This window comes from Micromys minutus (genome assembly GCF_963924665.1).
Source record: "Micromys minutus genome assembly, chromosome: 21".
Classification (NCBI taxonomy): Eukaryota; Metazoa; Chordata; class Mammalia; order Rodentia; family Muridae; genus Micromys; species Micromys minutus.
Window position 1 is genome coordinate 1,493,033 of NC_137956.1, and position 26,997 is coordinate 1,520,029.

Genomic DNA, 26,997 nt, shown 5'->3' on the forward strand with positions numbered 1-26,997 from the left:
ATAATTTAGAAAGAACACCCAGGTGGGTATTTTTTGAGACTTCAGGGTAATAAGCATTGTTCTAACAGAAGCATTGAAAACAGAATAAAGAAGTATAAGATGGTGTCATTATGCAGGAAGGCAGGTCCAGCCTATCACTGGATGAGAAGGAAAGGTAGGTGGGAAAGAGTCTAGGAAGAGGAGGAGGGGAGGAGAATCAAGATGAAACATCTAGATCCAGGTGGTCTTAATTGGCAATAGGTAGATACATTTTCAAGGGTTTCTGTAGGTCAATTTGTCTTATCTAGGTGAGCAGTTTATATCTTTACCATCTAGTTGTAAGCTTATTGTGTGGATGGACTGTGGACTGAGAATTTAACATATGGATCTGGTTGATAAATTATTGATTACCGAGTCACTGGGTGGTCAGTGGCCCTGCTGGAACCCGTAGCAGCCCATCTACTTTTTATTCTTACTGCCACAAAGGAGAAGAGAAAGAGCTTTGATTCAACACACAGATGAAAGGGAAGGAGCGTGGGGGCGGAGAGGGGCGGGCGTAGAGACAGATAGATAGATAGACAGACAAACAGAGAGGTAGATAGACAGATAGATGATAGATGATAGGTAGATAGACAGATAGACAGACAGACAAACAGAGAGGTAGATAGACAGATAGATGATAGAAAGATATATAGATAGGTGATAGATAGATAGATAGATAGATAGATAGATAGGGTGAGTGAGTGAGACCAGGGAGACACAATGACAGAGAGGGATAGAGGGATAAGGAAAAAAGTACAAGTAAGATAACTCGTGGTAAGAAAGATCAGGAAGCAAAGAATTGGCAAATGAATATTTGTAACACACATGGTAGTCGAAACTTTATATACCATCTGTGGAGTGTTGCTATAATCAGCAAAAACCACTTCCCCAAAGTGATGTAGAAAATATTTACAATCATAAAAAATTAAGATCAAATTTTATTTATGTCAAACAGTTTTTTGAAAATGAATTTTCAGAACTGAAGAAGGAATGAAAGGGACCATTGATCAGTGGAAGTTAAGGTGGCCGAGCCAGAGGCTAGAGAGTAAAGAACAGTTAACAGTGCACATTTTTTTGCAGAGGATCTGGGTTTGGGTCTAAGAACCCAGCTTAGGTGTGACTCTGGCTCCAGGGGATCTAATGCCTCTGGTCTCCACAGGCAGTACATTAACATACATGCACGAGTGACCACGCCCACACAACCCCCACGCACACCCCTTAAAACTGTAATCCTTGGTAGAAGAGAAATGTGTAAATACCTACCCATCCAGAGCCTTAAAATTGTTTCTTATTTGACACAACTTATTTTTGGAAATACTTTGTTTTTAAATTTTAAGTGTACATAATTGTTGCAATGTCCTCTTCAACCCAGATAAACCCATCCAATGAAAACATGACTCAGTAATTAGGAAAACAAACTGCAGTCTATTTTGGGCAGATTTACTACTACACTCTCTATTCCCCTCCTAAGAGATCCCTCTCACTTGCAGTCCTCCTGTTCCCATTCCATCCTCCCCTCCTTCCCTTCTGACTCCTCCTCTTCCGATTTCCGTTTCCTCTCCTTTTCCCCACCTCCTCTCCTTGTCTATCATGCCTTAACATAAATCTATACACAATAACTTTGTTACAAGAAACACAAATGAAGTTTGTCCTAGTGAAAGTCTGGAAAGAACTCCAATTTCCAATAACAAAAGACTTTATATAAACAAACTATGGCACATCCAAAAACCATATTACAATGCTTAAAAATCATTTTGTAATGACAGGAGAGACAGCTCTGTGGCTAAGAGCATTTGTTGCTCTTGCAGAAGGAATAAATTTTGGTTCCCAGAACCTATGTGACAGTTAACCCATTGCTTCAGTTCCAAGTAATATGGTACCCTCTTCTGTCCTCCAAAGGTACTTCTTGAGCAGACTCACACCACACACACACATACACACATATACAAAAAAAAGTGCATGCATGTGTGTGCGCGCATGTGCGTATACACACGCACAAATAAAAAATAAAACAAAATAAAAACCTTGTAGGAAAATAGATTTTATGAAAGTGAATTATTCATAATAAATAAAATAAAACTATAGGACACATAAATTTAAACAACAAAACAACAGAGATTGTACATATAGTAGAGTCAGAGTCTCATGCATCACAGGTTAGCCTCGAAAATACTATAGAGCCAAGGATGACCTGAAACTTCTGATCTTCCTTCTCTTCCCAAGTGTTGGGATTACAGCCACCATACCTGGCTCATAAAGCAAACATTTTGAGAGATCTGTGTATGTTACACAAAAAGATGCTGGGAATGACTGTCTCGTGTCTGTACTCTTTTCCTTATTACTGAATTTTTACTTAGGGTAGCTATGCTTTCAGGACTATCAGGAAGAAAAATTTTCAAGTGGTATGTGCTGAAATGCATATGTCCACACAGCTGTCAGGAGTAATATTAGTGTGCACATTCACACTCCCAAACGATGCATGTTTTGGGATGTGTACATACCTGACACTGACACGTATGATTGCACTTAAAGCAGGCCTGATGCTCACTAAAACAAGCACCAGTCACAGACTTTAGACTCCACTAGAGTCTGTCACGCTATTTTCCCTTTGTATATGAAGAGACGAAAATGGCAAAATCACAATGGGAACAAATGTCTGAGCTTTAACACATCTTTAGCGTGGGTGGGGGTGGCCTAGGATTCAAGAGACAGACAAAGTCTCTTCAAGTTCGAGGTCAGTCAGGACTACAGAATTGTCTCAGTCTCAAAACAGACAGACAGACAGGTAGACAGGCAGTCAGAGAGATGATGATATGTGTATATATATATATATATATATATGAAGAAAGGTAGATAGATGGTAAATAGACAGACAGACATACACACATACATAGATGATGATAAGTTTATAGGTAGATACAGATGATAGACAGATGATAGGTAGGTAGACAGGTATGTAGATAGATGATGATAAGTATTTAGATAGATATAGACGATAGATGGTGGATAGATGCAGATAGACAGATAAACAGATAGACAGACAGATAGATGATAGATAGATAGATAGATAGATAGATAGATAGATAGATAGATAGATAGATAGATAGATCGATCGATGGCCCCAGTTTCCTCTCAAGAGTAAGACACAGTGGTATCAGAACGTGTAGTGAATGGGAGAGAACAAAGCACTCTATGACCCTCGAGCCCCCAAAAGACACCGAGAAGAGTTCAGTTCTTTTAAACAAAGGGTCAGTCTCAGGACTGGGGTAGATTAAGTATAACATACATGACATGAATCCAATGTCATCAGTGTCAACCATGCTCTCTTATTTATTATCAGAGGACCCTAGGGTTCTGAGGTGATCTCTAGGAATGTCAGAACAGCAGCAGCGAGACTGTTCCTTTGGGACATAAGCAAGACAGAGGAGCTGACTGGAGTTCACTGGAGCAGCTGGGCGCACTCACTAGCCTAGTGCTCATGCCCTGAATTTATGTGCTGCAGTTACATTTAAGTCACAACTGGCCAGATGCCACATCGGTCAGTGCCAAGGTTCTAACTAAGTCTAGCTTCTTTACTGAAGAGAGCAAGGAAGACCCAGGGAAAACCTGGTCCCACCCTGCCCAGCTTACCTTCACCAGGAAAAAAGACACTCCATATGTCCGGAGGGATCGGGCGAGTTTGACATACTTCACCTTGGCTTCTATTTCACTCATGTCTCCACAGTTTTTATGTTCCTGTAAAAGCAACAGCGAGTAGGGTGAGAATCTGTTACTGTAGCCTGCCATCAGGTGGAGTCAGTGAGAGGAAGTCCTGACAGGTGGGGTGTGCAGGGACCAGGAGTGAGTGACATTTTACTTCAGTCTCTCAATCCCATAACAAAGGCTTGTGCTGATTGAAGTGTAACACAAGTAGGAAGTTCAAGTGTAGGGCTTCCCAAGTAGATACCAGCTGAGAGCATGGACCCATGCCCATCTATCTGCAGCATGCCAGGAGGAATGTCCACAAATACAGCATCCTCAAAGGAACCAACATTCCATAGGGCTCAGGGTTCATATTTAAATAACAGCAAAAAAAAAAAAAAAAAAAAAAAAAGTCCCTCTAAGAAGAGGGTAGGGGTCCTTCTAACATAGATTCAGAATATATCTTTTTCATTGAGCAAGGCATATACATGTATAAACATCAAAGTATCTGCAAATGATAATGAATAAAAATCTTTTATTCATGCACAATTTATATTATAGTTTCTATTTCCATTTCAAAATCAAAGAATATTGAGGACTTGGATTCACTAGAATGTTTGATGGTCACATGAACAGCCCGGCTTCCCTTGGTGACTGTCTAGGATAGACAAGCCACTGACTTTAAAAATAATCCAAGATTTTCAAAAGGTACAAGATCCCCCAATTCTAGCTTCAAAAACCAAATCTCAAGACAAAGGGGCTTTGTGACTTTCCCAGGGCAGCTCGATGACCCTTCACCTCGTTTCAATGTTACTGGAATAATACCTTTGGAAATAAATGTATGCACATTTTTATTCAGAAGAGCTAAGTAATTTACTTTAGCAAGAAAGTAGAATTAAGATAATAAATCTGCGCAGAGTCGAGCTGTTCGCTCCTCTCCCCTCGAGTCAGGGATCGGTCACTGGCACAGCACGCCAAGTATGGGGGGGAAGGGGAATAACACATTTCTGTACATTTTCAGTACCTGAAATATTCGCTTCTCAGCTCCTCTCTGTTTGATGTATTCTTTTGGCAGGAATTCCTTCAGACTGAGAAAGAGAGGGGAAGGGGGACAGCATTCATCACTCTGTCATGGCAGCAGAGACTTGGAAAAGCTCAGTTAAGTCACTAGCACTTCAATTAATATACCTGCACCTAGGAGGCACTTAAAGAAAAAGACGGATGTGAGCAAAAGGAGAACAAAACAGGTCCAGTTGATGTATTTGGAAGAGGAAAGTCCAGTAGACACTGTCCAGTGAAAGACAAATGAGGCCAACATACAGCATGTGTCCTTTGGCAAGGCAGGAAGAGAGTATTTTTACTGTAAAAATATGTTCTTATATCTCAGAAAATGTAAACAGCTTACTACTTTGAAGAAATCAAGGGAGACTAACTCTAAAAATAAAAACTGTTCTCCCTGGGAAGAGGATAGAAAACAAGAATGGACCAGACAAAAGCACATTGTTCAATATACCTCGTACTAGGGCTTTTCACGGTGGGGCTCACGGAATTACAAAGACATAGCTAACAATCTAAAGGAAAGAGCATACTTGACAGTATGTCACGCTGACACCGCTGCTACAAGAAAATAATGTCCCCCCAAAGTCTTGGAGAACAGCCCTTTGATGGTACATCCTAGCAAGATAAACCTTAAGATAAACTTGACAAGACCTGTGAGCCAAAATACTGACTGTAATGTCAAAACAAAATGCATTGTTTACCTATCGTCATTTTGTATGCTGCTATTATTGCATGTGCATGAACATGATGTTGCACGGCCACACATGTCACAGTGCATGTATGGAGTTGTCTGTTCTCTCCTTCTACTCTAACATGGGCTAGGAAATGACTTTCTGACTAGGGCCCTAGCAGAAAAGGATCCCACTCCAGATGCCACCCAAGGCCACAGTGCCAGCTCCAGCCCCTCACTCTTGGGTTCCAGAGACACTGACTTAGCCACTGCATACCGGACACCTTCAAGTTACCCTTTAGCCTCCAGGTATCCTGTGAGATCAGAATTTCAAATCTGCAGAGAGGAGGGAAATGAAGGGGACCACCCAATCACACAGTAAGGGTGACCTCGGTGTCAGGTGGTTTATTTTTTTAAATGCTCAAAAGCTGCAGGAATTAGGAGATTTGGAAGAAAACCACATGCAGACTCAAACACAGATGTTCACTAGAACTCCATTTTCCTTCCTTTTAAGGGTAAGTTACAACTTTACCTTTATTATTTATATTTGAAGGTATGTACTTTTGATAGATGTATTGGAAGGATTACTACAGTCGAGCAAACTAGCATATCTTTCATCTCACAATGCAAGTGTGTGCAAATTTCCAGTAGATGATTTAACTAAGGTCCTCGTGAGGGACATTTTCTCTTTAGTCACTTGTCCAGAGACCTGAACCTCTGCTCTTTGTCTGCCACCCTATCCCCAGCTTCTCCAGAATGTTTAAACCACCTTTAAACCATTTTCCTGCCATCTCTATCTGCTCCCTGATCTCCCTTTCAGCCATGGATCAAACATGGTGCTCTTCCTCCAGAGGCTGCATTCTCTGTCTTGCTTGTTTCATTTACATCTCTTTAGGTTCGTCTTCCTCATCAAACTGGTAGAGTCACCTTAAAGGCTGACTGCCATTTTGTTGTACATACAATAAAACCCCATTTTCTTCAGTAAAATTGAAGCTGCATGGTGTAGCAATTCCAACAAGCCTGGTGTGGCTATGCATGGGAAGCTATGGGAAGGATGCCATTGCTGGGGAAAATATTATTTTCATATGTCCTAGAATTGTTACCAAAGAGGCAACCATCACCTCCAGACTGGACTTATCACCTGAAGACCAAGAGGATTGTTACTGCATGCATTAATTGACAAGAATGTGCCCAGGCGAAGTACCCACCAGGCAGAGGCTACAGGGTGGAGGAGTGGCATGGTACTGACAGTGGCACCAAAGGACACTGGGAGCCAGTTTTGCTCTCACTTCTGTTTTAATGCTGACTAAGCAAATAGTCACAACTTCTTCTCTAATTGGTATTCTAGAAGCTTCCTTGGGTGTGGTCTCTGGACCCAGGTTCAGCACCAACCAGGAACCTGGTAGAAATGTCAACATTCAGCCTCACCCAGACCTGCTTAAGAGGCTCAATGGAGAGTTCAGTGGCATATGTCAGCAAGCTCTGGTTCTGAGAGAGGCAGGGAGACCACAAGCAGTGGCCAAGTAGCTCAAATTACAAACCAGAATTACTCTGACTTGACTCCAGGTTCTGTGTGACTGACAATGTCTGTGACTGAGAGTCTTGGGTAAGCTCTGGTGGTTTGCGGAATGGTCATGGCTTGAAGGAAGTCCTGGATGACTGGGGATGCCTGGAGTGGTCACAACAGTGACTATCCTAAGGATGAGGAAGACACACTGCCTGCCCACAACGCTATAGCCTGGCTCATTTACAAAGTGCAGAAAGTTGTGTCTCATTGTTCTGCAACCCAGGGTGTGTGACATCAAGGGGACTCTGTGTTTAGTCATCTGGAGAGGGCTGCCCCGTTCAGAGTGGAGAGACACAGTCCTCACACAAGTGATGAGTACACAAGTGAGTACTTCATGAGGGCCCTGACTATATCCCGAGGCCCCACATGTGTGGTCCTCATGGCCCCACGGCATCCTAAAGACCACGCTTGTTAAGCTCTGAAGTGTAGAAGGGATACATTAATAGCTTCCAGAAGAAGCACAGGCAGTGGGCCTGAAGATCGGTGCCACATTAGTATGGCTCTGTGACCCCAAACTAGTGCAAACACCCTTTAAAGGCAGCCCAGCCACTGCTCTGAACCCAGAGGCAGCCTGGTAACAGTACAGTACAGACCATGCTGGTTTGCTGTGATCCTGAGTTTGGAAGTCATCAGACAGGAGGCTGGGCCAGGAACAGACACTGAAGGCTGTCATTTAACCACCCTGCCAGGAGAGCTCTGGGCTGTGAGATTCGCAGAATAGGAATTTGAAAAAAACAAAACAAGACAAATACAAACAGCACCAAGGAAACACTGGAGCAGACGAGTTTCTCCTCCCACGTTCTACTTTCAGTGGAGGGGCAGAGAGGGCGAGGTGCAGGGTGCAAGGTACAGCTGAAGAGCCTAGGGTGAAAGGCCTCCTTCCTGGTTAGTTTGGAAACACGGACTCTAGCCAAAGATTCCACAAAAGCACAGCAGCTCTGAAGGGGACACTGTTTGAACTGGCCCCAGCCTGAGAACCGATTCGAGGCCTCCTCCTGTGCTGAGAGCTTTGCTTGTTGACAGTAGAATTATCTAGAGTTTGTGGGGGAAATTTTCCAAGTACACTCCGAATTCTTTCAGAGCACAGATTCATGTCTTGGGTGGTTTGTTTTCTCAGTAAATACTTGCCCGGAACAGAGGCTTCTTTAGTAAGCATGAATTCCAGGCTTCCTTTGCCTGTTACCTACCTGCCCACCCTCCCCTTCACACAAATGTAGAGACCCTTTAGCCTGGCATGAACACCCGATTTCACCTTTGCCGAGTGCCTACCCCCACCCTCTGTGGGTTGGGCGGGCTCCTGTCTCAAGGCTGGACTACTGCAGCTACCTCCTGAAAGGTGATGCTAAGTGTGAAGTTCATATATATCCTTGCCATAAAGAGGTCCATGTTAACAGTACCACATTTGCTTTGTTGTGTGTCTCTGTACTCAACTGTGTGGAACATGCACATGGATGTCCTACTCTATCATTCTCCGCTTTATCTCACTGATAACAAGTGTCTCTCAATAACCCTGGAGCTAGACTGGCAGCCAGCAGGCCCCGGTACCCTCCTGCCTCTGTCTGGATCCTCTCTCCAACACTGATCTTGGTTACAGGGTAGGGTGGCCACATGGTTTCTGGGGACTTGAACTCAGGTCCTTGTGCTTGTTCAGCAAGCAACCTTACCCACTGAGTCATCTCTTCTTTTTAAAGACAGGGTCTCATGTAACCCAAAGGTTACTAGGTAACTAAGCATGACCTTGGGCTTCTAATCTTCCTGCCTCAACCTTCTGAGTCCTGGGTTTGCAGGCATGTGCCTTCAAACCTGATTCTTTCTCAGCATCTTTGATAGTAGCTACTTTCTTGGAGTTTGTTCTCATGAATGTTTTATCATAGTCTTATGCCTCCATGTATCTATGAATAATAATTTATCCAGTCTCTCTGTGAATGCATTTTAAAACATGAAGCATATTCTGGGATGTCTTATTTCCTCCGAGACATCACTTGTGTTTTCATACATCCTGAAATGTAATACCCCGTGGCCTTTTTGACTTTCAGGATTACTTGGGGCTGAAGAGATGTTACCATGCATATAAAGGAGACACACACACACACACACACACACACACACACACACACAACATGCACACACATAAAACAAATACATTTTAGAAAGCTTTTGCCTGTGGCCTCAAACATGAGAGTGGCCTTGACTCCATCCCCCTGCCTCTACCTCTCAGAGCCTGGGATTAGAGGTGAATATCAGGACTTTGTTCCTGTTAAGCAAGCACGCTATGAACCCAGTTAAATTCTCAGCTCTCCATATTTTGTGATGTTGCCACGCTGAGAACTGAACCCAGGCTCTTCTACATAGGCTTCTCCTCAATAATTTGACTACGAACAACTTCACACACACTAATATAAGATTCATGTACTGAACTCTGTACACTAATCTCCTAGCACGACCTTCATTCAAGTTGTACCTACAACAAATGATCTAAGGTCTCAGGTTTATCAGCAACTTGCGCCAACACAAAAGGCCCACAGAAGGCTTTTACTCAGCACTCCTTAGTATTTTCCACAGGCTTTCAAGGGTCAGGAAGGGAGTCTTTGTTACAGTGTTTCAGGAAGAGACTTTGTTACAATGCTTGAGGAAAGAGTGATTGTTACAATGTTTCACATGACTGCTGATCTCCCAGTCTGTTCTATAGACTGTGGTACTGTGTCAGTCTCTCTCAGCAGCATCACTTCCTGCCCCAGACTCTTTCTACTTTGCTAGAAACAGTTCACGCTCAGTATCTGAATAGATCACTCTGCAATTAACATAATACAGATGGCTCAGTGGTTAAAAGCACTTACTGCTCTATACTTAGGGTCTGCAGCTCGAAGTACAAACATTAGCTGGCTGCCAAAATCCTGTGACCCCCCAACTCCAAGAGATCTGACATCTTCCTCTGGTATCTGCTCCTACTCACACATGCACAAACATATAAATATTAAAAATAAACATTAAAAAATCATACAAAGTAGACCTAAAAAATCAGCTAAGAATTAGTATGTGGCATCTCCCTCTTGTCTTCTCTACACTAGCACAGTCTCACAGGTCGCACACATGCCTGTAAATTAGTGAATCAAAGAACACTGCTGCTGTTTTTAAAGATTTGTTTATTTACCAAATAGTTAGCTAGGAAAAACATACATACATGCACTATTGTACGGACTGAGCAGGTTACATTTAGGAATATATATGTATATGTATATATATATATATATATATATATATATATATATATATATATATATATATATTTAAAGTAACAAGTAATAAAAAAAAGAGGCCATGATTTGCAAGTGAACAAGTAAGTATGTGGGAAGGTCTGGAGGAAAGAAAGGAGAAGTGGGAATTAATTATATTATAATCTCATGTTTTGATTAAAAATCTTTAAAAAAAGATTGATTAATTTTTATTCTATGTGCATGAATGTTTGCTTGCGTGCATGCATGTGCACCATGTGCATGTATTGCCTGTTGGAATTGGAGTTACAGATAGTTGTGGGTGCTGGGAACCAAACCCAGATCCTCTGAGAGAGCAGCCAAAGTGCTCTTAACTGCCGGACAGTCTCTCCAGCCCATGCACAGCATGTTGTCTATGATCATTTTCTAAGCATAGAAAAGCATAAAGCAAGTCCAAGATTCTTAGATGATATGTGGGAGTTTCCTCATTCTCTGATGTAATGTTCATTCCTGGGGTGCTCTGTGTGTGACATTGGAATATCTATCATGTAGATAAATATGATCAGACTCAAAGAGGGAGACCTGAGTTTCCTCTGGTTCCAGCTCTTGGGCGTGGCTCTGTTTCTCTCTGGCACTGACTACCTGATCTACAGAGTAGATATCCCATTGAGTCTTTCTTTATTCACCTGAAAACATAAAGGTCCTTTTGTCTCTGATGTTTACTTTTTTCTTTTCATTTAAAAATGTGTGCAGGGGACACAGGCATGGTGAGATTGTGATATGAGTACCCAAAGCACAGAGAGGGCTAGGCAGAACTCAAAGAAAAGGTGCCCTTCCCGCCCACAGTAGGGCCAGACCTCTGGCAGAGGGACTCAGGATCTGCCCGAAAAGCCCTTGCTCGCTGACTAAACGCACAGGCCCACAGTAAGGCACAGGACCTTGTCAGTGAGAACCAGGGTCTGTCCGGAAAAGGCAGGGCTTGAAGTTCAGCTCTACAGGCCCTCTTACAACTAGACCAGAGGGGAGCCTGGCATATAGGCCCAGGGAGAGGACATCGGGAGTTCTCAGAGAGCAGAGAGAGTATTATATATCTAGAAAAGGGTTCGTTTTAACCTAGAGAAAAAGCCAGGTCCCTGCCAGTAGTACTCAGAACCTGTGGGCAGAGGGCAAATCTCCCAGAACAGCCTCACAAGAGCTTCCACACCTAAGCCCACAAAGACGGAGCTGAGTCACTGCTACCAGAACTCACTACTTGCCCATGGAAAGACAAACACTCAGAAGCAAATTTCGTCCTGAGCCCACAGGCCCTCAGATCCACAGGAGAGACAGATGCCAGTCACTGATGACAAGACCACATATAATCACAGATAACAAGATGGCAAGAGGAAAACGAAAGAACTTAAGCAAGGGAAACCAAAACAACCTGGTAACATCAGAACCCACCTCTCCCACCACAGCAAGCAGTGGATTGCCAAACACTCCAGAAAAAGAAGACTCAGACTTGAAATCATACCTCAGGATGATGATGGAGATCTTCGAGGGCCACATAAATAACTCCTTTAAACAAGCACAGGAAGACACACATAAACAAATAGAAGCTTTTAAAGAGGAAACACAAAAATCACTCAAAGAACTACAGAAAAACACAACCAAACAGATGAAGGAATTGAAAATGGAAATAGAAACAATAAAGAAAACACAAAAGAAACAACCCTTGAGATGAAAAACCTAAAAAATAAATCAGGAGTCACAGATGTAAGCATCACCAACAGACTACAAGAGATGGAAGACAGAATCTCAGGGGTCGAAGACAACATAGAAAACATTGACGAAACAGTCAGAGAAGATACAAAAACCAAAAAGCTCCTAACCCAAAACATACAGGAGATCCAGGACACAATGAAAAGACCAAACCTAAGGATAATAGAAATAGAAGAGGGCAAAGAATATCAACTAAAAGGCACAGTAAATATCTTCACCAAAATCGTAGAAGAAAACTTCCTTTCCCTTAAGAATGAGATAACCATGAGCACAAAAGAAGTCTACAGAACCTTAAACAGACTGGACTAGAAAAGAAACTCTTCCTGACACATAATAAACAAAACAACAAGTGTTCAAAACAAAGAAAGAATACTAAAAGCAGTAAGAAAAAAAGAACATGTAACACATAAAAGGAGACCAATCATAATTGTACTCGACTTCTCAACATAGACTATAAAAGCTAAAAGATCCTGAACAGACAACATACAAACACTATGAGAACACAAATGTCAGCCCAGGTTACTATACCCAGCAAAACTCTCAATCACCATAGATGGAGAGAACAACATATTCCAGGACAAAACTAAATTTATACAATATCTGAAAACAAATCCATCCCTACAAAGAATAATTGATGGAAAACCCAGTACAAGGAGGGAAATTACATCATTTAAAAAAAGCAAGAAAATAAATAAGCAAAAAAACCAAAAGAAGAAAGACACACAGACATAATTCTACCTCTAAAAGCAAAAACAGCAGTAAACAGCAATCACTATTCCTTAATATTTGTTAACATAAATGGACTCAATTCCCCAATAAAGAAACATAGGCTATCAGACTGCATACATAAACAGAATCCAGCATTCTGCTGCATACAGGAAACTCATCTCAGAGACATCTCATCTCATGCTGAGAAATTAGAGGAAAGAAACCCTTCACAATAGTCACAAACAATATAAAATACCTTGGTGTGACTCTAACTAAGCAAGTGAAGGACCTGGAAGACAATCTCAGAAGATGGAAAGATCTCCCATGCTCATAGATTGGAAGGAACAACATTGTAAAAATGGCCACCTTACCAAAAGCAATCTACAAACTCAATGCAATCCCCATCAAAATTCCAACTCAATTCTTCATAGAGTTGGAAAGAGCAATGTGCAATTTCATCTGGAATAATAAAAAACCTAGAATATTGAAATCTATCCTCAAAAACAAGAAAACATCTGCAGGAATCACCATTCCTGACCTAAAGTTATATTACAAGACAATTGTATTAAAAAACGCATGGTATTGATACAGAGATAGGCAGGTAGATAAATGGAACAGAATAGAAGATCCAGAAATGAACTCTCATACATATGGTCACTTGATCTTTGACCAAGGAACTGAAAACATTCAATGGAAAAAAGGACAGCCTCTTCAACAAATGGTGTTGGCTCAATTGGCACTCAGCATGCAGAAGAATCAAAATAGACCCTTTCTTATCTCCTTATACAAAGCTCAAGTACAAGTGGATCAAAGATCTCCACATAAAACCAGGTACACTGAAACTATTAGAAGAGAAAGTAGGGAAAACCTTAGAACACATAGGCACAGGGGAAATTTTCCTGAACAGAACACCAATGGCTTGTGCTCTAAGGTAAAGGATCGAGAAATGGGACTTAAGATTGCAAGGGTTCTGTAAGGACACTGTCAAGAAAATAAAACGGCAGCCAATAGATTGGGAAAAGATCTTTATCAATACCACATCTGATAGAGGTCTAATACCCAATATATACAAAGAACTCAAGAAGGTAGACTTCAGAGACTCAAACAGTCCTATTAAAAATGGGGTACAAATTTTATTATTAAAATTTAAAAACAAAGAATTCTCAGTTGAGAAATATCGAATGGCTGAGAAGCATCTAAGGAAGTAGTTGACATCCCTAGTCATCAGGGAAATACAAATCAAAACAACCCTGAGATTCCACCTCATACCAGTCAGAATGGCTAAGATCAAAAATTCAGATGACAGCAGATGCTGGCGAGGATGTGGAGAAAGAGGAACACTACTCTACTGTTGGTGGGGTTGTAAGCTGGTACAACCACCTTGGAAATCAGTCTGGCAGTTCCTCAGAAAATTGGACATAGTACTACCTGAAGACCCAGTTATTCCTCTTATGGGCATATACCCCAAAGATGCTCCAGCATACAATAAGGACACATGCTCCACCATGTTCACAGCAGCCTCATTTATAATAGCCAGATACTGGAAATCACCCAGATGTCCTTTGGTAGATGAATTGATAAAAAAAAATTGTGGTATATTTACACAATGGAGTACTACTCAGCTATTAGAAACAATGACTTTATGAAATTCCTAGAAAAATGGATGTATCTAGAGAATATCACCCTGAATGAGGTAACCCAATCACAAAAGAACAGACATAATATGTAGTCACTGATAATTGGACACTAGCCCCAGAAAGCTCTTAATACCCAAAGAAACAATTCACAGATCATATGAAGCTCAAAAAATGAAAGGCCCAAAAAGTAGAAGCCTCAGTCCATGGGGGGGGGGGGAGGACAAGTGTATAGCACCCACTCAGAGTGCAGTACACCTAGACCATAAATCATTAATAACTCAAGAGCTAAGAAGATAGCCTTGTGGCAATTTTTGGTATTTAAAAACCATTATGTCTAATCTATACACACCAAGAAAACTTTGACTATTTCCATGTTACATTTTGTTTTACATGTACTTTATGCTTATGGTAACTAGTAAGATTTCAATGCATACTATCAAACCTTTAAAAAAATCAAGTATGGACAAAAATATATTCATATAGTTCTATGCCAAAATGCTTTTAAAAAATCTGTACATGTATCTCTCTCTTTCTTACATAAAGTTATAAGAAAAAAAAATCTATTGGAGGTGGGAAACCAAAATGGTCTTTAGGAAAAATTTTGATTATTAAACTAATAATTCATATATTTTGAAAATATTTGCATTATGTAAAAATTAAACCTTAGTGTTAAGATAAAACAAAAAAAGTGTGTGCGCAAACACATACACAGGCACATACACACCGCAATGCTCATGGAGAACAAGGGTGGAGTCAGGTCTCCTTCACTGTTACGTGGGCTCTGATGACGGAATTCCGGCTGTCAAGCTTGTGTGGACAGTGCCTTTAACCACTTTGTCAACTTATGAGCCCATTTTCCTTCGACTGTCCTCTCCTTCCTTCTCCCACCCTCTCGAGACAGGATCTTGCTTTGTAATCTAGACTTTCTTAAACCTTGCTAAGTAATCCAGGATGGCCTAGAGCTTGCAGGGATCACCCTGAGTGCTTGGATTCCAGGCATGTGCCACCATGCCTAGGCACTGGTTCTGTGTTCAAAATAAGCATCTTCCTTAATGTGGAACTGAGTCTAGAAATCTGCTGAAAAGCTTGAAGAAAGTTGGGAGACGTTTTGATAAAAATGCCAACTGTGCTGACATGATACACAAATGCTGAACAAAACCTTCTGACAAATTATAGTGAATATACTCATTGTACACACTCCTTCACATCATGTTCACCCTGTTACATGGCTGACATTCCCATGGGGCTCTTCTGCCTGGCCCTCTTACAAGTCCAACTTACCCATTGTTAAGTTTGTAAATTACTTTCTCATTATCATTAAGATATTTTTATGTATATAAGTACACTGTAGCTCTCTTCAGACACACCAGAAGAGGGTATGAGATTTCCTCATTACAGATGGTTGTGAGCCACCATATGGTTTCTGGGAATTGAACTCAGAACCTCTAGAAGAGCAGTCAGTGCTCTAACCACTGAGCCACCTCTCCAGCCCAGTATGTGTGTACTTGCATATAGTAGAGATCACAGCTATATGCAAGTACACACACACACACACACACACACACACACACACACACACACACAAAGGCCCCCTATTCCAGGTCTAGACAATCACCAGGGACAGCCTAGGTTAAAACAGCATCCAACATTCAATGTATAAATCAAAAGTGTGGCCCTGCAGGGTTGTTTTAATTAAGAAGGGTCTCACCTTCTAAGGATTTTCACTGATAGTGTAGAAACAAGAACATGCACAATTAAGTATCTACAGTAAATGAGAAAGCTTCATTACCTAGACTAGATCTGGTCTAATTAAAAAGTACATCAAATGCAAGAGGAGAGATAATTGCTACCAGGCATTATGGGCTTATTTTAATTTAGAATCAGAGCAAGGGGACACAAACCACTGAGAGACGCAGGATTCATCTTTGGAAAGTAAAGTCTGAAGCAATACAGCCTCCTTACATCAACTGTCAGATGGCCAGATGGCCAAGGAAAGACAATTTGGCTAGTGTGAGTATGCGGCTTACAACAAGACCAGACTGCAGTGACATTTGTCAGACCAAAGGCAAACTAACTGCTATACACTAACTAACTAACGGCCAGCAGCAAAGGAATACCCACCATAGAAAATACCCATCACAGTCTGGGTAACATAACACTTATCATGAAGGCAAAGGCGTGTGTGCACGTGTGTGTGTGTGTGTGTGTGTGTGTGTGTGTGTGTAGGCATGCATGCATATTTATGGTCTTGTTTGTTCGTATATGCCTGTGGGAGTCACAGTTAGTGTTGGAAGTCTGCCTCAATCTCTTCCCACCTTAGTGTTTGGGATAAAGTTTCACACATATTCACTTACTAATTCACAGGGACAGGCTGGTGGTCTGTGAGCTCCAGGGATCCTCCAGTCTCCACCTTCCCTCCTAGGCTTACAGGAGCATGCCAACAAGGACAGTTTTTTATTCTTGCTTTTTTAAACATAGGTGCTGAACATCAAACTCAGGTTTTCATGCTTTTGTGGCAAGCCCTTTAACCACTGAGCCATCTCCCCAGCCCTCACTGAAGAAAATTCTTGAAATAAAAACATTTCTCCTCTGCTAACTTCTTTTCACACAGTCTGACCTTTTCCATTCCTAATGGGACCCTGAGAATTAGCTGCCCAACACTGAGAAAGGCCCACAGAAGATGACCAGGATAGCATTAGACTCTCCTAGGTCTCTGCTTAGATCTCTTACCCACCACGCTCATGCATGGCTGCAGGTCAGAAAACCTAAAACAAGGCAAGTCTTTTACTTACAGTGGTGTCCTGGTCTCACTAAGCTCCTCCCCTCCCCCACTTTCTCCTATTCACTGGCAGTCTCTCTAGAGCAAAGGTGGGCTGAAAGATGGGAGGAGTGTGAGGTTGACTGTGTGAACATAAAATCCACAAAAACCCAAGCATGGCATCTTCAGCAAGAACAGAACAGAAAGGCTCATTTCACTAGGTTCTTGTGGAAGGAAGCCAGTCCAGCATGAAGAAATGGGCCCAGAGGAGCACTTGGCCATATAACTCTCATCTGGGAAACATTGAATATAGTAACAGAAACTGTTCAAGGCCACCTCAAACTCAAGGTCGCTGACTATATATTATACCATAAAGCATCATATTGCAAAAGCTCCCGGGATTCATTAACTCAACCTAGTATTGTAGTGTCTTGCCCTAAAGAGTTACTTTGGACCACATAGCAAGTTATACTGTCTAATATTGCCTGAGCCCAGGAGAAAAGCTGGGTTTTCTTTCTCAAGGGAAAACGAACATAAAGGGCCAGAGAAGGGCTTGCCTTATCTGCTCCCCTCAAGCCACTGCCAGCACTACACCCACTCCACTCAAGACGCAGTCTCCGTGGCAACAGCACACTGATTAGACTGAAAGAATCTACCCTCATCCAAATGTTTCATGTAAATGGAAACAGGAGGGGGAGGAGGAAAGAGAAGGCATCAGGCATAAACCATCATCAGACAAGGCAATACGTAAGCCCCTAGGGAAATCTAGATTCATGGCAAGGGAAAGGCACCCCCAGGGAAGCAACAGCCTGTCCAGCAGGGTATTCCCAAGAAAGCAAAGCCAAAGACCCATGTTCCCACACAGTCACAGTGCCTCTGCAGGGCCAGCTTTCTTATGGATACACCAGAGTATAGCCCTAGGGAAAAGAAACCAGCCCATCATTCTAGAAAAGAGAACCAAAACCAAGTGGGAGGCATGCTACAGTCAGTTCTACATGTGTACACCATGGTTCTCAAAGTGACTAAGAACTCTTGACATTCTAATAAAGAATTAAAAACATGACCGGTGAGATAGCGTAGCCATTATCTTGTCTGAGGGCCCAACATTTTAAAACAAGCTAGACATGGGAACCAACTGGCCAAGTGTGGTAGACTCTCCAGCAAGAAAAGAATTGTCTACCATGGGAATGAAAAATGAGTCATGTTGTATCAAAATAAGTCACCACTCTGTATTTTAGATACCTTATTTTACCAACAACACTGGGTTCTAAACTCAGTGGAGTGAATATCAACATTCTCACAAGCAATTGGAACAAGAAGGTGCCTCTCAGGTTCCTCCTCAAAAGTAAAGAGAGAAGAGGGAGAAAAAAAATGGGGTAGGACACTTACTCTAAAAATCCAGGTTTGTGTTTATGTTCCACATGAGGTCCAAACTGTATCTGGGCTTGGAACCCGCCAAACTCACATGCCTTCTCGAAGGAGACAGGGTGAGAGCCATTCAGGATGTCATCCCGAGCCTGAAACACAAGAAGGAAGTTCAGGGGCCCAGAAAGCATCACACTTCTCCCAACTGACATACTCCTGACTCAGAGGACAGATCCTGTACATGATTAGGACACAGCGAATGTTGGGGTAAGGTAGAATCAAGGGTAAAGGAAAACAAGCTTTTGGATTGTCCTCCCAAAGTGGACGATAACTGTAGGGCGTTAGCACCACAGGACAATTATCAAAAGACATAAAGGAAAAACCCGGTGATAATGTCGGAAGTCAGCAAAGACTGAGAAATGAAGAGAGGATGGAAAACCTCTGGAATGCCTGGATTCATATGGGTTGACTGAGAAACATGATTTTCTCCACCTGAGCCTACATCATAAGGCTGGCAAAAAAAAAAAAAAATATATCCCCAAAGAGGCAAAACTATCACAATCATTCAAGGGCCAGTAATTTATGAGGAGAGACAGACATGTGCTCCCACACTCAGACAGGAGTGCTGCCTGAAGCCACGCAGGGAGGGCACTCAGTCTGCTGAAAGACTTGTTCCCTCTTTCCTGAATCATAGCTCTGTTGGTATTTATCACTCAGGCTTCCTTTGCTCGAGCTACATGACCCAGAACACTGAGATGTGCACTCTCCACTATCAGTCTGGGCTCTAAAAGTGTAAGTCTCTTCTAACTGTCCTGCCAGCTGCCTTCCTGCCTGCCTTCCAGCCCCATTCACTACTCCCCACCTTCAGTGGGCTCTGTGTGTGTTGCAACCACCCACCCTGCCAGTTAAATCCAGTAGACACAGATAACAGACAAACAAGAATGCAATAGGTAAGGGAATCTGTCTATATAAAATGCCCACATAAATTAATTTCTTACTTTCAATACAGGCAGAAGGCAGAGCTGCAACTTATAAACCCTGCATTATCTCTAAGAGCAGACAAGTAGGTAAGAGGAAGGACAGAAGGAATCTGAGGTGGGAAGAAATTGTAAAGAAACACAGGTGGCATTTTTCTCATGTCAAAAGAAGCCCTCAGGCAACCAAGTGCGAAGCCCACACCATATGCTGGGAGATCACAACTCAGGGATTAAGGGGTTTTCTAGCATAAACAATTAGTTAAGAGCAAAGACATTAAGAGGTGACTGAGGATAGCTCGGCTAATGAGAAGTACTGGTTTTCTGGCCAATATCCCTTTGTGTGCTACGACGTCAGTGTGTGAAATGATGATTGGTTAAATGAACAGAACTGTCTCCCAAGGCCAGGAAGAGCTCAGCGATGGCCACACAGAGAGGACCAGTAAGGCCCACTGACTGTCCCAATACTGATTCCCACCACAGACAGAAGCACAGCACCTCGGGACTCTAGATTTCCTGTTGTGTGGGAACCAGAAATGGATACGGACTTAGCACACGACCAGGCAGAAGTCTTCTGATGGTCACATAATAGTTTCTTTCTGCTGCTGTGATCAGATGCTCTAACAAAGGCAACTAAATGAAGTAAGCATTTACTTGGCTCATAGTCTTGGATTCTAGGCCATCACTGGTTAAAAGTGAATCGACAGTCACATGAAGCCACTTATCACTTTCTATCCACAGTCAAGAGCAGAGGTGGATGGTAGCTCTGAGTGGGCTTTCTCCTCTTAAATCCAATCAGAATCTGCTGCCTAGGGGATAATGCCGCACAGTTCGTGGGTCCTTCTACCTCACAAAACATATTCAAGACATACCTATAGGTCAATTTAAGCTAGACAACATCTTCCTGAGATTCCTTTCCCCAGATCCTGTCAGATTGACAATTAGCACTAGCCACCACACCCATCTGTTGTCTGATCGGTAGATTCCATACCTGGACATAAAGCAAGTTCAACTGCACTGGGTCTCTCGAGTCCACATTCTGATCGGAGTAAAAAAACTTCCGTCGAAGCAGTAACGTTTCATTTTCATCCACGCCTTGCTCTCTGAATGTCCGGCTGTGATCTAGCCAATTTACTGCAACAGCAAAGAGATGAGACACATGTTTGCTACTGAGAGCCACAGCCTGACGTGCAAACAGAGTTCTACAAATGCCCATGGTTGCTTACAACCACTTCCTACAGTAGAACTATGCTCTTCAAACTCTGAGAGATGATCGACCCCTGCCACACTCAAATCCCACACAACAGGAGGGATGTCTTCATCCCTAGATGTGTCTAGAGGTGTCTTCAGTCCCTAGTAGGAACTAGCACCGGGTTCAATGTGCTGCTTATCTAGAGGAGGCCCTCACTGGTCCTCTCTGGAGCTTCATGAGATGGGGTCTAGTAGTAATCATTGCCCTCTTCTTGGCCTCGATGTCAAAGACCAACTTTGCTATCCATGGTAAACTGAGGTATGGTACAGAGTTGACAACTGGAAAAAAGAAAGGAGAGGAAGAATCTCTCTCTCTCTGTTAGGGAAAGGATAAAGAGAGTGGGGGGGGCATATGGCCCATGGAAGTGCAGCGAGGCCTGGGGGCAAGGGGATGTCTCTGGGGGGCCCATGTTGGGAGCGCTTCCCCCTGAGGGACCAGCCACACGACAGTATAATACAGGATAGAGTTTATTCAAGTCCTGGGAGAGTTAAGAGGATAATAGAGGCAGAGAGAGAGAGAGAGAGAGAGAGAGAGAGAGAGAGAGAGAGAGAGACAGACAGACAGACAGACAGAGACAGAGAGACAGAGAGGAGTAGAGGCTGGCCATGAGCACGTGGAAGGAGGGGGGAAGGGAAAGGGAAGAGGAGGGGTAGGGGTGGGAGAACAAGGCTGCAAGAGAGCAAGAGAGAGAGAGGAGGGGGCAAGCAGCCCCTTTTATAGTGTCAGGTCACTGGGGCAGAGCACACCTGGCTACTGCCAGGTAATTAAGGGGTGGGGTTTACAGAATCCCAACTCTCTCTCTCTCTCTCTCTCTCTCTCTCTCTCCCTCTCTCTCTCCCTCTCTCCCCCCCCTCTCTCCCCCCAGCTCTCTTTCTCTCTCACACTCACAGGCATACACACTCACACACATACACATTCACACTCAATACATACATACATACATAAATACATACATACATACATAAACACACACAGCACACACATTTGGCGGATGGAGCAAACTCCAATAATTTGACTCCAACAACTTTTTCTCCCATAGCTTATATATCCCGGTAAAATATTTCAAGTAGTATAGAAGTTATAACATGACTACATTCTATTTTTCTTTTAGCGAATGATTGTGAAAAAACAACACGTTCCTCAATACCTTTACATGGCAAACAGTTTACATAGCAGAGGTGAAGAAGACAAATTATTCTCAAGAATCCACATGCATTCGTAACTAAGCAACCTATTATAGATTAACAAAATGTGAACAAGCAAAGTAATTTTCTCAGTTTCTCTTACTGGCAGGCTACAATTTGGGGCTATAAAGACAGGATCGATTATTTTATAATTTATCTTAAAAAGTAATCGTATAAAAAATCTTTAAAAAAATCACAAATCTACATTTTTATATAAAAACCATTATTTCTATTTTATATCCTTAGAATGCACATCTACTCAGCAGCAAGTTTTATTAAACCATATCAGGAAGAGCAAAAACGGGAACAGGGGATCCCTCATCACTTGGCCTGCCCGTTGTTAGCACAGGAGGCTTGTCAGCTAGTGCTGGTCTGGCTGCCATGGTTCTTCCCTGACTTAAAAAAAATTCCTACCATCACTATTAAGAGTCTGCCTTTCTGAACTTCAAATTGCTCGCTAAGAGTTTCTATGTCAGAGCCACTAGCAAAAACATCCTAACCTAACTTCACTAACCATCTACACCTCCAATTCTTCCTAAGGGTGGTGGTCGTCACTGTTGACAATCTACCTTTCCAAGTTGATATATTCCAGCAGCCATGGATCAAGCACTACTATTGCGAATGCCAGAGATGCTGCTCAGTGAGGGGCTGGAAGCCCCTTAGAATTTCCATACAATTCTTAGATTAACAGGGATGTGAAGGCAACAAGCAAAGTAAAACTCCCCAACAGCAGGGTGGGGGAAGGCCCTCAGGACCTGTAATCTTTAGTGTTCTGCCTCTCTGAGACACACCCATCCGCATTATACTAACCCATGGGCCACAATCAGTGAGTTCTAAAGCCTTTTGTGGTTCCTCTGCATGGCCTTGGGAGACAGTTGTATTCATTTAACTGATCTTCATTGCACAAGCTACAATGTATCGGTAATACAGAGAAAGGAAGGTGAAGGAGTAAGGAAATAACAGTCTTGCTCTAAGAAATCAAGCTTCTGGTTTGAGAGTCTGAACTCTGGGTGCTCAGTTGGCTGTGGTTTGAGAGAAGACTGTGCACGCTTTGGCAGGAGGAGCCTCCCAGGAGGAAAGGATTCTACAGCCTGGCCCTACCTCCTGATAGTGAGGATGGAGGAGCACAGCCTTTCCCTGCTCCCTCCAGGCTTCCCCTGCCAAGATGGAACACATGCCTTGAAAGGCAAACCAAAACAATCCCTTCTTTTGTTAGTTGCATCTTATTTATTTGTTTATTTATTGTATGTGTGTATGTTGCAGAGAAGGTGTGGCTATGTTGTGTACTGCATGTAGTGGTTGCAGGACACATGGGAATGGGTTGTCTCTTTGTAGCATATGGGTCCCAGAAATTGAACTCAGATCATTGGGCTTGTTGCAAGAGCCTTTACCCACTGAACCATGTACCGTCTCACCTGTACGTAAAGATCTTGTCAGCTCACACAACAAGACAAATATCCAACACTTTAAGAGTTTTCCTTGAAATCACATACTTACTTCAGTCTTCTCTAGTGAAATGGTTTAGAGACACTAGGCATAGCGAGCTTCTCTGCTCTCAGATAGGAAATAGAAAGAAAATTAAAGTCAGGAGGTGGTGGGACAGAGACTCAAAACTAAAGGCTAGAGATGACATCTGTCCCCATCGGCCAGCTTGACTCTGACATCATCCTACAAATCCGGTCCTCACATTGTGGTGCGTTCAAATATATCACCCGTTCCCCTGCTCAGTCCCTGAAGCCCCGAGTCCTCCACAACTCACTGAGTTTCTGTCTCTGTCTCTATGTCTCTCTCTCACACACAACCACCCACTCACTGTGTGAAGTATTTATGACACACACACACCACTCACTGTGTATTTATGACCAACCTCGTAAGTAACCTGTCTGACAGACCCCCTCCCCCAGAGTCACCTGGGAGGGTACTGTGTAAACATTAATAAATCCTTGAGATTTGTCTATTAAAGGCTTCTGGAAAAAAGTCTGTAACTGGAAATTTAATGAGGTAGAAAGAGAAGAGAGCAGAGGAGGACTCAGAGGAAATGGCAGGCCCTCCAAAGATCAATAAACATTATGAAAGTGATGATGTCATCCAGAGCTGCAGCAGGAACAGGGGCTGGCAAGGAAGGAGGCCAGGTGATGAACTAAGCCCCTCCCAGTGGATGGTGGGCAAGGACCACACAGCATGGCTTTGGGGACATCTGACGTTATCCTTGTGGCTGTGGAAGTGACTTTCCTGTGACAGACCAATCTCACGATTTAATCTCTAAGGAAATAACAAATCTAGGGAATATTAAAGACTACAAATACCTTCCCCAGAGACAGCCAGAAACAACTGCTTAATGGAAGTTCCTTGCTGAAGGAGTGTTTATTAACACACACACACACACACACACACACACACACACACACACACACACACACCACACCCCTAAGTTAGCCTCCATATCTAAAAAATTCAGAGGGACACAAAAGATATATAATTACAGATAGTTACAACATAAGAAAGGCTGTATGACACAAACACACATGTGCACACACACATGCACACATGCATTCTAAGGGGAAAGTAAGAGAAATGGAGAAGAAGCCTGCTTAGTTAAGTGTATATGCATTTCAGCTACACTTAGATCCCAAATAATAATTGCATTTTTTGCAAGACAGTAGGAAATTGTGAACACGATTTATACATTTGATATGAATGGATTCTTTTTAGATGTCGAATGTCATTATAATCACTTTAAAAGTAATTTATAAGTATTGTCTTTTAGTGAGACAAATCACAAGGTGGAGGGTGCAGGGTGGAGGGTGGAGGGTGCAGGGTGCAGGGTGGAGGGTGCAGCATGGAGGTAGAGGGTGGAAGGTGGAGGGTGCAGGGTGGAGAGTGGAGGGTGCAGGGTGGAGGGTGCAGGGTGGAGGGTGCAGGGTGGAGGTGGAGGGTGCAGGGTGGAGGTGGAGGGTGCAGGGTGGAGGTGGAGGGTGCAGGGTGGAGGGTGCAGGGTGGAGGGTGCAGGGTGGAGGTGGAGGGTGCAGGGTAGAGGGTGCAGGGTGGAGGGTGCAGGGTGCAGGGTGGAAGGTGGAGGGTGCAGGGTGGAGGGTGAAGGGTGCAGGGTGGAAGGTGGAGGGTGCAGGGTGGAGAATGCAGGGTGGAGGGTGCAGGGTGGAGGTGGAGGGTGCAGGGTGGAGGGTGCAGGGTGGAGAGTGGAGGGTGCAGGGTGCAGGGTGGAGGGTGCAGGGTGCAGGGTAGAGGTGGAGGGTGCAGGGTGGAGGGTGGAGGGTGCAGGGTGCAGGGTAGAGGGTGCAGGGTGGAGGTGGAGGGTGCAGGGTGGAGGGTGCAGGGTGGAGAGTGGAGGGTGCAGGGTGCAGGGTGGAGGGTGGAGGGTGCAGGGTAGAGGTGGAGGGTGCAGGGTGGAGGGTGCAGGGTGGAGGGTGCAGGGTGGAGGGTGCAGGGTGGAGAGTGGAGGGTGCAGGGTGGAGGTGGAGGGTGCAGGGTGGAGGTGGAGGGTGGAGAGTGGAGGGTGCAGGGTGAAGGGTGCAGGGTGGAGGGTGGAGGCTACAGGGTGGAGGTGGAGGGTGGAGGGTGGAGGGTGCAGGGTGGAGAGTGGAAGGTGGAGGGTGCAGGGTGGAGGGTGCAGGGTGGATGTGGAGGGTGGAAGGTGCAGGGTGGAGGGTGCAGGGTGGAGGGTGCAGGGTGGAGGGTGAAGGGTGAAGGATGGAAGGTGGAAGGTGCAGGGTGGAGGGTGCAGGGTGGAGGGTGGATGGTGCAGGGTGGAGGGTGCAGGGTGGAGAGTGGAGGGTGTAGGGTGGAGGGTGCAGGGTGGAGAGTGGAGGGTGGAGGGTGGAGGGTGGATGGTTCAGGGTGGAGGGTGCAGGGTGGAGAGTGGAGGGTGCAGGGTGGAGAGTGGAGGGTGCAGGGTGGAGGGTGCAGGGTGGAGAGTGGAGGGTGGAGGGTGCAGGGTGGAGGGTGCAGAGTGCAGGGTGGAGGGTGGAGGGTGGATGGTGCAGGGTGGAGGGTGGAGGGTGCAGGGTGGAGGGTGCAGGGTGGAGGGTGGAAGGTGCAGGGTGCAGGGTGGAGGGTGGAGGTGCAGGGTGCAGGGTGGAGGGTGGAGGGTGCAGGGTGGAAGGTGCAGGGTGGAGGGTGCAGGGTGGAGGGTGGATGGTGCAGGGAGGAGGGTGGCAGGGATGCCAGACTCCTAAGGACTGTGTGCCTGGGCCACCTGTTTCCCTACAGACACTTACAGTCATCATCTGTGTGCAGCTTGGCCTTCAACTTCTCCATCTTCCTCTCATCTCGTAACAACGTCCTGTCTTTCTTTAGTGTGCCCGTTCCTTCTTCTTTCTTTTCTTCAATGGTTTCTTGGATTAGTGAGTATTCTTCATAATTTGTTATTCCTAAGAACAGAAATTGGGTTATATTTATACATGGCTAAATCACTATCAGCTTCTACTTAGGGCCAGGGGTACTGCAAAAGGTTCATGTTGGCAAATTGCAGGTCCTCACCAGAGGACCAGAAAGGTCACACGCCTCACAGCTCCTGCACAAACACCAGCTCTTCAGGCTGGGAACTCAGATTCAAGGTATTAAGTACAATTCTCTCTACAAACATGTTATAAATACCCTCTCTCCTCTATCTTTCTCTCTGTCTCTTTCTCTAAGATCAAACCCAAAACATGAAGGAAAAGCATCTCCCACTGAACCACATCCCAATGATTCCATTAAGTTTTATTTATTTATGTAGTTACTTATTTAGAGACATAGTCACACAATGTAGTCCTATGCCCTGGTAGTTATGATGTAGACCATGGTGGCCCTGGAATCACAGAGTCTTGTCTGTCCCTTCCTCCTGCTTGCAGGGATTAAAGGTGTATAGCACAACGTTTAGCCTCCATTAATTTTTGAGAACCCTGTCAATCAAGAAGCATCCAGATGAACTGGGCCCGTCCAGGATGGGAAGGCTGAGAGAGGTAAGGCTCCTGCCATGCAGCAACTAAAGGACACCCTATGGTAAGAGGCAGGGGTGGTCTCTGGAGAAAATGACAAGAAGCAACAAGAAACAAATCTGTGATAGTCACACTGGCTGTTACCATGACAATTTAAGAGAGAGTGGCCATCAGTGGGGAAGGTTGAAATGATTAGAAAATCATTTCCATT

At 43.8% G+C, this 26,997-nt stretch overlaps 1 protein-coding gene across 5 annotated transcripts in view; it reads right to left on the reverse strand.

Moving 5' to 3' along the window:
• TLN2 (talin 2) overlaps window positions 1-26,997 on the reverse strand; it is a 402,865-nt gene that overhangs the window by 148,084 nt on the left and 227,784 nt on the right. For all 5 annotated transcript variants that reach the window (XM_080934594.1, XM_080934590.1, XM_080934592.1 and 2 more), the window contains 5 exons: window positions 26,085-26,237; window positions 20,405-20,547; window positions 18,464-18,591; window positions 4,727-4,790; window positions 3,652-3,756 (listed from right to left, as the gene is read on the reverse strand). In XM_080934594.1, the coding sequence (XP_080790720.1) occupies window positions 3,652-3,756; window positions 4,727-4,790; window positions 18,464-18,591; window positions 20,405-20,547; window positions 26,085-26,237 (593 nt within the window). The remainder of the gene's footprint in view (window positions 1-3,651; window positions 3,757-4,726; window positions 4,791-18,463; window positions 18,592-20,404; window positions 20,548-26,084; window positions 26,238-26,997) is intronic.